Source organism: Danio rerio, chromosome 3 (assembly GCF_052040795.2).
Source record: "Danio rerio strain M-AB ecotype USA chromosome 3, GRCz13ab, whole genome shotgun sequence".
Taxonomy (NCBI): Eukaryota; Metazoa; Chordata; class Actinopteri; order Cypriniformes; family Danionidae; genus Danio; species Danio rerio.
The window spans coordinates 25,678,842-25,690,305 of NC_141023.1; the positions used below are offsets into that span (position 1 = coordinate 25,678,842).

An 11,464-nucleotide genomic window follows, 5' to 3' on the forward strand; every position below is an offset into this window, starting at 1 on the left:
TTTGTAAGTGGTAAAATGCCATTAATTTTCTCTTCATCTTCTCAAGCGCTTTCACTATATCTAAGAAAAGAGCTCTCAGATTAGAGTATATTTGTGTTAAATGACACAGCAGTATCAAAACTGAGGCTTTAATGGCTTATTTGGGTTTCTGGTTGACTGAGGCACATTGAGTGATGGGATTGGTTTTATCATTGTTGGTTGCAAGTTAACAGTTTTAGAGATAATTGATCCAATCAAGAGAGATGACACATCAGGAGATGACTTCATCAGCACATATTTTACGATACTTGATTCTGTTCCTTTTAGTATTTTTGGCAGCACTGAGGATACTATCTTTAAATGATTTAATTGACAAATAGATTTTAAGAATTGTGTTTAAATATTATTATTTAAATAAAACATCATCCAATTTCTCCTCAATTTATGTTGGTTCTATGAATGGTGAGACATTTGGTTACCAATCATTTCCTTAGTTTGACACTTAAATTTGCAGCAATTATGCTAAACACCTTACCTGGTCTAATTAATATGCATAAATGTAAGCTGCTTAATTCTCTAAATTCAACAAAACTGAAACTAGATTAGGTGACGCGGTGGCACAGTAGGTAGTACTGTCGACTCACAATAAGAAGGTCGCTGGTTCGATCCTCAGCTGGGTCAGTTGGCATTTCTGTGTGGAGTTTGCATGTTCTCCCTGCTTTTATGTGGGTTCGTGGGGTAACTTGTCCGTAGTGTATTTGTGAATGGGAGTGTGTGGATGTTTCCCAGTAATGGGTTGCAGCTGGAAGAGCATCCGCAGTGTAAAACATATGCTGGATAAGCTAGTGTTTTTTTTGCTGTGGAGACCCCAGATTAATAACGTGACTAAGCCGAAAAGAAAATAAATAAAAGGGAGTATTGTCAAATATGGTTACCTATGCTTTTACCCATTCAAGTGTTAACACACAAGTCATGACATTTTGATTCAAAGGTTTCTCCATTTTTTGAACTCAACTTTTTTAGGTTTGATAAGCACCAATTAATCACAGATTCACAACGACTAATAGGTACATACAGTTGAAGTCAAAATTATTAGCCCTCCTGTGAACAAGACATGTTCTAAATGATGTTTAACTAACCACAGAAATCTTCACAGTATTTCCTATACAGTTTTTTCTATTAGGAAAGCTTTATTTTAGTTGGGTGGAATAAAAGCTGTTTTTATTTTTTTAAAGACAATTTTAAAGTCAAAATTTTTTAGCCCCTTTAAGATTTTTTTTCGATTGGATACAGAACCACTGTTATCCAATGAACTGTCTAAATAACTAAACTTTCCTAGTTAAAAAAACCTAAAATAAGTAGTAAATACTGTGCATCTGTAAAGTATTCATAGCGCTTCACTTTTTCCACATTTGTTTATGCATACTTAAATTCTACGCACACTACTCCATAATGACAGTATGGAAAAAAAAAAGATTTTTTGAAATGGTTGCAAATTTATTAAAAATAAAAGACCTGAAAAATCACATGTACATAAGTATTCACATCCTTTGCTCAATATTTTGTTAATGCACCTTTGGCAGCAATTACAGCCTCAAGTCTTTTTGAATATGATGCCACAAGCTTGGCACACCTGTCTTTGGGAATTTTTGCCCTTCCTCTTTGCAGTACCTCGCAAGCTCTATCAAGTTGGGTAGGAAACGAAGGTGTACAGCCAATTTCAGATCTCTCAAGAGATATTCAATAGGATTTAGGTCTGGGCTTTGGCTGGGCCACTCAAGGACATTCACTGAGTTGTCGTGAAGCCACTCCATTGATATTTTGGTGGTGTGGTTTGGGTCATTGTCCTGCTGGAAGATGAACCGTCGCCCCAGTCTGAGGTCAAGAGCACTCTGAAGCAGGTTTTCATTCAGGATGTCTCTGTACATTGCTGCATTCATCTTTCCCTCTATCCTGACTAGTCTTCCAGTTCCTGCTGTTGAAAAACATACCCACAGCATGATGCTGCCACCACCAAGCTTCACAATAGGGATGGTTTTAGCTGGTGATGAGCCGTGCCTGGTTTTCTCCAATTGTAACGCCTGGCATTCACTCCAAAGGGTTCAATTTTAGTCTCATCAGACTAGAGAATTTTGAGTCTAATGGTCTGAGAGTTCTTCAGATGCCTTCTGGCAAATTCCAGGCAAAGAGTTACCTCTGTTTGGCCACTCTACCATACAGGCCTGAATAGTGAATTGTTGCACAGATGGTTGTCCTTCTGTAAGGTTCTCCTCTCTCCACAGAAGATCGCTGGAGCTCAGACAGAGTAATCATCAGGTTATTAATCACCTGCCTGACTAAGGCCCTTCTTCCCCGATCACTCAGCTTAGATGGGCAGCCAGCTCTAGGAAGAACTCTGGTGGTTCCAAACATCTTCCACTGATGGATGATGAAGGCCACTGTGCTCATTGGAACTTTCAGAGCAGCAGAATGTTTTTTTGTAACCTTCCCCAGCCTTGTGCCTCGAGACAATCCTGTCTCAGAGGTCTACAGACAATTCCTTTGTCTTCATTCTTGGTTTGTGCTTTGACATGCATTGTCAACCCTGGGACCTTATGTAGACAGGTGTATGCCTTTACAAATCACGTCCAATCAACCGAATTTACCACAGGTATACTCCAATTAAGCTACTGAAACATCTCAAGAATGATCAGTGGAAACAGAATGTACCTGAGCTCAACCTAGAGCTTTACAGCAAAGGCTGTGAATACTTAATGCAATTTTTTTCAGGTTTTTCAATTTAAATAAATTTGTTAAAAAATATTTTCACAATGTTATTAAGGGTGATTGTGTGTAGAATTGAGAACAAATGAATTTAATCCATTTTGAAATAAGGCTGTAACATAAGAAAATGTGGAAAAAGTGAAGCGCTATCAAAACTTTCCGATGCACTTTATGTACTGTTATCATGGCAAATACATAAGAAGGTTATTTAAAATGTGTTAATGTTTAAAACTAATGTTTAAACTGTAGAAAAAAAAGCTCTGTTCAACAACTATAACAAAAATATTTTAAAGAATGTAAATTGACTTCTACTGCACTTAAGTGTTTTTAAAAACTAGCCACTAGTTGATGGATTTGCTCATTTCTGCACAGATTAAAATATGCAGATATATAAACCAGTTCATTTTATTGTTTTGGTTGGAAAAAGGATCAATTTGATAATACAAAACTACCACATAATTAGGACAGTCAACACTTAATTACATTTTACAAGATGTATCGCAAAAACCTTATAAAGAGGAAGGAATGTAAAAAGCGAACTGGAAATAGGCAGTAAATGCTGTAACAGGTCCATTCACAGATTAATGTTGTGCAGATAAAAGTTGGCTAGGGAAAAAAAGCCTGAGAAAAGAATTGAGTCTATACATGTGCATCAAGATGGTGAACTTGAGTCAAAGGAAATAGTCAGCAACAGGTTTCTTCGAAGGGAGGCCTCTGGTTTCCTGCGGGGCAGCTTCAAATATGATAAACTCCTTCTGGAGATGCTCATCAAGCTCCAAAATGGCTGCCACATTTCCACATCTAAGAAAATACCATAATAGGAGGAAAAAAGTAACAGTTAAAAAACTTTCTTTAAAATGTAAATATGCTGGTTTGCATCACTCACCTCACACCTTTTAAAATATCTCACCATAAAGAAAGTTATGGGAGCAATGTAAGACAGAAAAGACACACCTATAACAGTAGTTTGGAGCAGACCATACTGTCAACACAGTGTCATTGAAATGCCACTTGTAGCCCTCCATGACCAGCTGATGCGCTCTGCAGATCATGCTGATATCATTGGCAGCATTAAATTGTGCCACCACATCACTACCAAACAGATATCCAGCTCCTCTCGGGCTTACACCCCAGCCTGTGGTGTCTAGAGAAAGGAGAAAATTAGCAATCTTAGGTCTTTTAAATCAACATATTAGCTATGTTTCCATCCAAAAATGAGAATTAAATGCATGTGCTTAACTAGAATATCACATAAGCCATGTGAATAAAGCAAAGATTCCAATCAAGTAGTTAAGTAGAACAAAATGGTCACTTCCTGATTAACAGGTGCCAAATATCAAAAGTAAAAGCGGAATTTATTGCAGTAGGAGAACTGTGTCAATCTTTTCTTTATTTATTAAGTGACTTGCACTTCAGAATAAAAAAAGTATGCTGACACGTGATGAATGTATGGTGATGTATGAAGGTGTGACGAAGCACAGATGTTCTTGACACTTCTGGAGATAATTAATAATGTTGTAACACTACAACTGAAATAGTTAAGGCATTTTAGATTGATTAAAACAACATTTCAGATGTTTTACAATGTGCTCAGCCTGCTGGTTTGTCCATTCACACACAATTCACCATCACATGATCTCTTAGAACAAAATCACATGACCTTTTTTAAATACACAAACTTATATTTGTTTGGTAAAAGTGTTTCCATCATAGCTTATGCACATCTGTTCTTATTAAATAATATATTCATAAACATCTTGGCGTATCCATCAATCATTTTTTTTAAATGCGCATATCCAATATGTGCATACAAATAGGTGGGTGGAAACATATAGCTACATATTGATGGCCTTTTTAAATGGTATAATATCATTTTTGTCTCACCTTCTGGATCAGACCACAGTAGGTCACACATGGGTCCATCATGAGGAACTTCCTGTTTTCGGTCAATAGTCCTGATCTGATCTAAGGTCTGAATAGATGGAGAAAGACCACCGTGCACACAAAATATCTGGGGGATCAAAAACAGTGTATATAAATCTGGGGTCAGTAGATGTTCAAAACAGTGGCTGTTTACACCAGTTTTCATCTTAAAATGCGTTTTTGCAATACTCTGTGAAAGTTACAAACACTTGATTGTGAGGGCATGATGTCATGCACATGAGGATTTCATGTTCAGTTGACAAATTCGCAAAAGCATTTGACAACCAAAACAACTATGGCAAACTACAAGACTGTACATACATTAGTGTCATCATGATACTGCAATTCAATACCAGGCGGTACCAGAATTTTAAAACATCCATTTCAGTGTTCTGAAACTGCTAATTTCCCTTCTTGTTCACGTGCTCAACAGAAATGACTGTAACTGGTCATGAAGGTCATCACTGCAGTTTTACTGAGTATAACCACAGATACAGGGTCACTAGAGTGTTTCAAAGTCATGTCGATCAGCTGGTTTGCCTATAGGCTGACATACAAGCGATCTGCTGATGAATCGCAGGTGTAAAACACTCCAGTGTCCTTGTATCTGTGGTTACACTCAGGGCGTATGTACAGTTGCCTTGAACCGGGCCGAAGCACACTTGTGAAACAGTCACTTATAAGTCACATCTCATCTTTTGTTTTGAGCCCAAGTGAACCACGCTCTGGCACATCTCTTCCAACCAGGCCAGGGCCGGCCAAGTGAACCGCACCTGAGCCCAATTTAGGGCGCACTCAATAAACAGCAGGGAGTTCAGTGAACTGATGACCTTCATGTCCAATAACTGTTGAGCACTTGAACACAATTGCAAATCAGCATTGTTTAAGAACATGATCCACAGCGCTCAAATGTTAGCAGGAAATGGACATATTTAAAATTTCAGTACTGACTGGTATCGAATTCCAGTATCGTGACAACCCTAACATACATAAGTGTGTAGTGTTTCTTTATTACTGGCCAAGCATGCATAATGCAGCATTTTTAAATGTTTCTTATAGATCAGTGTGAACAGACAATGCAAACTCTTCAAAACTGCAAATGTAAAACTTTATCTTCAGTACATCATTGTTTTGTAAACAGCCTTATGCTGGGGTCCCAACAAATTCAGAGAATGATGTCACTAGCTTTAGTTTACTCATGGGATGTTTTTCCACTACAAGCTGATTTTCAGCTCAAGTTGAATAATTCGAACTTGCATGGAAGCTGCAATTGAGGCAAACTTTCCTTAACTTTAAGGCTGATTTATACTTCTGCGTCAAACACCGGCGTATGCTACGGCGCTGACGCATAGCCCTTCGCCGTGGCCATCGGCGTCACTGACGTGCACCTCTCAAAAAAATGTAACTACACGTCGCAACGACGCGTAGCGTAAGCTCTGTGATTGGTCGGCTTGGTAGCGCTGACGAGTCTGGGCGGGACCGAGAGCCGCGCGAGCGATTGTTTACAAGTGTGGAGTCCCGTGAAGAAGCTCCGGATGGAAAGTTTTGTTTTGTGTTTACCTAATAGTTAAAGTTGTTGCACGTCCGCCGGTTCCTGCCTCAAAATGAGCGAGTTTGAGCCACTTGTACATCCCGGAAGTGTTCAGGAAAAGCAAAAAAGTAGCGAAGAAACTCAACACAGAGGAACATTTACACCTCACTGCCAACTAGCGTTTCGGAAGTGTTAATGCAGACCGACAGAGACAGCGCGCAGAAGTATAAATGCACAGCTACGCGCGTTGCCTGCGCCGTGGGTTACGCTGGTCACTTGACGCAGAAGTATAAATCAGGCTTTATGTGCAATCTACTTCATGAATACTTAATTTAGATTTTTTGTGTGAAGTAAGAAGACCTACCTTGCCATCAACAATGGCAGAGAGCGACAGGTAGTCAAAGATCTCGGTGCAGTACCTCCACACAGTAGCAGAGCCGTATTTTCGATGACACTCATCAAAAAAGCCATAGACTTGTGTGATCTGCCTAGACTCGTGATTCCCTCTGATCAGTGTAATTCTGTCAGGGTATCGCACCTGAAGGAATAAATAAAGAAAAGACCATTAAGGATACAGTATAGAGTGGCTTTAATACAATTCATCTTTACTCAAAGATTTCTGAATATAATGCAACTATAACAAAAGAAACAAGATTAACTTGCAGGCAGTTACTGCACCTTTAATGCTAGCAGCAACAGAAACGTCTCCACACTATAAAACCCTCGGTCCACAAAGTCTCCCATGAAGAGGTAGTTTGTTTCCGGGACTTCACCCCCGACCTAAAGACAATCATCAGAGATAAACAGCACAATGCATTAGCTTTCAAAAATTGATCTCCTAAGGTCCATACAAATTTAAAAAGGAGAATTTACCCAAAGATATTATGTTGATTATATTATGGCAATTAAAGGTATAAGTGACATTTTTTATTTTAGTAAAGAGTGTTAGTGATTGTCCTAAGTAATTTGTAACACACAACCTAATGTCCCTTTAACAGTTAAAAAACAAAAGAAAAAAAACCCAGAAGAAATTAAAATTATGAATAATGGATAAAATAAATGTCACTATCAATCTAGAACCATTATCTATATTTAGCTGGGATTTACAAATATTATATATTGCAATGCATGTTGAAGTTCATCTAGATTTCAGCAGTCTAACATGGTAAATGTAATTGTATGGCTTGCATGGAACCTCACCCAAGTTGGTAATAAAAAAGTACAAGGTGCAGAACAGAAAAACTCTAAAGGAGATGTACTATGCAGTGAAAAGTGCCAAAGGTGGAAGTAGCATTGAGTTGCATTTTATCAATCACCAAAGACTATGGTTACAGCTAGAACTCATCTTTAATGTTCTGGTGAAAACAAAAGATAAACTTCACTTCAAGAGTTCAAACTTAGCTGATGATTAATCATAAAGCGAGTTTGGCATGATGTTCTAGGAGAGAGCCCTAAGCTCATAAGATCCTTAAGCTTGGGGCTCCCTCCCTTTGCAGGGCGAGAGGGGAGTTTGAGCTCAGGTAGGTTTTGAGAACGCCCCTCTTTGTTTAGAGCTGATGACAGATCATAATTTGCTATGTAAAGATATACTGCTGGTTAAGAGCTTGACTATGGTGTTAATTTAGATTGATCAATTCACTTATGACACATGTTTTTTGGACTGTGGAAGAAAACCGGAGAGCCCGGGGGAAACCCACACGAGCACAGGAGGAACATGTAACCTCTGCACATAAACGTGAGGTTTTTAAAAAAGTGAGGTTCTTGCTGTGAGGCAACAGTGCTAACCACTGGGCCACCATATAAAGGGAAAGGTGGAGGAGTAGGGGTGGAAAAAGAGATTCAAGGCGAAGATAACTGTAATAAGAAACTCTGGTTATTTACAGCGAGTTAGGAATCATGTGATTGGTGAATCATGCACTGGTTAAGGCAGGACCAGCTGTGTCCAATCATAAATAACATGCTCCTCTCGAAACAAGTTCATGAATAAACTTCACTTTGGATGACTTGAGAACGAGTAAATTAACTACACGTTATCTTTGATTGAAATATCCCTCTAAAGCAGGAGTGCCCCGACTTTTTCTTATGAAGGACCACAAACCAAACTAGATTAAGTGTGGTGGGCCAAAGGTAAATATACCAAACTCTATTACGTTAATGTTGTCATTAGTAATTTCCTAAATTATTTAATACATAAAACAAACTAGAGAACATTACTTTATATTAACTAATGCAGTATATACACATATCTTACTTGTATAATAAACTTAATACAGTTAAAAATAATGCCATGAATTACAGAATGGAGTTACACTAGTCAAGCTGCACCTGTTTTTACTTTGATTTGTTGTGTGACTAATTAGATTTGAAAAAATCTGATTCATTTACAAATATGTAATTGGGACATTTAATTTCAGTTTGCTTTTTGTGGCTCAGCAATAAAACAAACAAAACAGGCTACACTAAAGAAATTACGATCTCTGTTCAAGATATTCACTCAAATCCTTCCCATCATTTTCCCCCTCTTCTCATGTGAATAGCTCATGTTGGTCAACATCTGTTGTTTTTAAACAACATCTGTTGTTTTTAAATGTGCTCTATAAATAAAGCAAACAAACAAACAAACAAACAATAGCGGGCCGAGTCAAATGTTACCATGGGCCAACTTTGGCCTGTGGGCCCTAGTTTAGACATGTACTATAAAGTAAACATGTATGCTGCTGAATTATTAATTGCTTACCCTAAAGAGCTCCTTTAAATCATAAAACTGGCCATGTATGTCACCACAGACCTGCAAAAAAAGGTGGATTGATCAATTGCATAGTCCTGTAAAAGGTTATATAGGTCATTGATATAGAAATACTCACTGTGACAGGAGAATCTACACTCTGAACATTACTCTCTTCTACCAGAATCTCCCTATAAAGCAAAACAATGATACAGATAGCATAAATAAGGCAATTCTTGTTCAGTTTATTCAAAACAATCAGCATCAATCATTTAGACATTTATTGGTTGTTTATGGTGGAGTAAAAGGAGTTACCTTGCTTTGGCACACAACGCCTTGACTTCATTTTCCTTGATAAGTTCACAACGTCGGAGTTGCTCAATTTGTCTGTCCAGGTCAGTGAAGTCGCCCATGATGACACACATGCATAGACACACTAGTAGAAACACTCCTCAATGTGAGGCTGATGATAAAAAAAAAAAACTCTGGTTCTCCAGTCCTCAGTTAGTCTCACAGAGACCACAAATACACTCGCCCCCCAGACAAATTAAGAGACTATGAGCTTGTGCATCATAATAACACACACACCAAGATGATCCCGAAAGATGCCGACAGCTGCAAAACAGAGATACAAATGAAAAAACATCAAAATCAAATTAGGCAAATCTCCCAGTGACTCTTTCAATGAGTAATATAATAATAATAATAATAATAATATTAATATTCAATTCATCTTTATTTCTGTAGCGCTTTACAATGTAGATTGTGTCTAAGCAGCTTAACATAGAATTTATAGTAAAATGAACCTGTCAGTCCAGTTTTCAGAGCTAAATTTCAGTTCAGTTCTGTGTGGTTTATTATTATGACAATTAAAAATAAATATATTTTTGTTATTTAATAATACTTATAATTATTATATCAAAATTATACATGGATCAAAATAGTTTTTAATATGATGACAATTTATTCTGAGATTAATTATTTCTGAGCCGCAGCCGTCACATACACACATAGGGGAAAAAGACAGTGACTGTGTTTACATAGACATCAGTAATCAAATTTTTTGACAAATTATTAAATGGTGGACTTTAAACGCATATATATATATATATATATATATATATATGCATATATATATATATATATATGCATATATATATATATATATATGCATATATATATATATATATATATGCATATATATATATATATATATATATGCATATATATATATATATGCATATATATATATATATATATATATATATATGCATATATATATATATATATATATATATATGCATATATATATATATATATATATATATGCATATATATATATATATATATATATATGCATATATATATATATATATATATATATATATATATATATATATATATATATATATATGCATATATATATATATATATGCATATATATATATATATATATGCATATATATATATATATATATATATATATGCATATATATATATATATATATATATATATATGCATATATATATATATATATATATATATATATATATAATGGCATGCAAGTATTTTTATGTTTGATGATTCTTTATATATATATATATATATATATATATATATATATATATATATATATATATATATATATATATATAAAAATAATTTCACAGAAAACTTAATTTTTTCGTAAACCGGTACATTAATACGCTACTTGACTTAAATGCGTGATGATTTCTGGTGTTCATTTATACATAGTAATTGTTAATGCTATATTGCTTTATACTATATGCTATAAATAAAAGACATAATAATAATAATAACAGTTGAATATACAAATAAACAAAATATCAACAAATAAAACCATTTACACTACCAGAATTTGCCCAGTTCCCGAAGAGACTAAGCCACAAGTTCTGACAGACGTTAAATAAATTTTATTGTTATTACAAACATTTGAACTTTTAATCGATTTACAAAACCTGGAGTAACTTAAAACATAACACGGCACGGACAAAGCGGTTAGCGTCAATGCTAGTCACAACTCTGCCCTATTTGCCTACATTTTGAGTTAAAATACAACTAATATAATGATTAAATTTCAAACATTAAAATTAAGGCGAAATGCAAATAAATACCTTGGGCTTTAGGTTAATCTCGTTCAGGCATTCGTTGTTTCTTTTGTAGATGTTGGGAAAGGGAAAAGGCCTTTAAAGCCTGCTGCAAACATTGTTTCGGCTAGTCTTTCAAAATAAAGGTACCGACCTCTTGTTTTATATATTATCACCGTCCTTTAATCGTTGTATTTAATGACCTGTGTGTATATCCTACTATTGAGTAAGATAGTAATATAAGATTTGTTTTAAAATAATCAAATATTTTGTCATGATAAACGAATCGTTTAAATCTTGGGGCACGTGAGTGAGGATATAAGAAATAGTTTTCCCTATGGTCGAACTTAATTGCAGTTAACAGGACAGAATAACTCCTTTAAGAGAAATTACACCGAGAAAGACTTGTTTGCTCTCTAGATATAAATTCATAA

At 35.6% G+C, this 11,464-nt stretch overlaps 1 protein-coding gene across 1 annotated transcript; it reads right to left on the bottom strand.

Moving 5' to 3' along the window:
* Positions 1-3,131: 3,131 nt before the first annotated feature.
* On the bottom strand, positions 3,132-11,154 carry ppp4ca (protein phosphatase 4, catalytic subunit a). Its single transcript, NM_001110414.1, has 9 exons — positions 11,058-11,154; positions 9,237-9,536; positions 9,061-9,112; positions 8,934-8,984; positions 6,875-6,976; positions 6,561-6,734; positions 4,627-4,753; positions 3,697-3,886; positions 3,132-3,543 (listed from the first exon to the last, which is right to left on the bottom strand). The coding sequence occupies exons 2-9, from the start codon at positions 9,344-9,346 to the stop codon at positions 3,414-3,416; spliced, it is 936 nt and encodes a 311-aa protein (NP_001103884.1). The 5' UTR covers positions 9,347-9,536; positions 11,058-11,154; the 3' UTR covers positions 3,132-3,413.
* Positions 11,155-11,464: the final 310 nt, after the last annotated feature.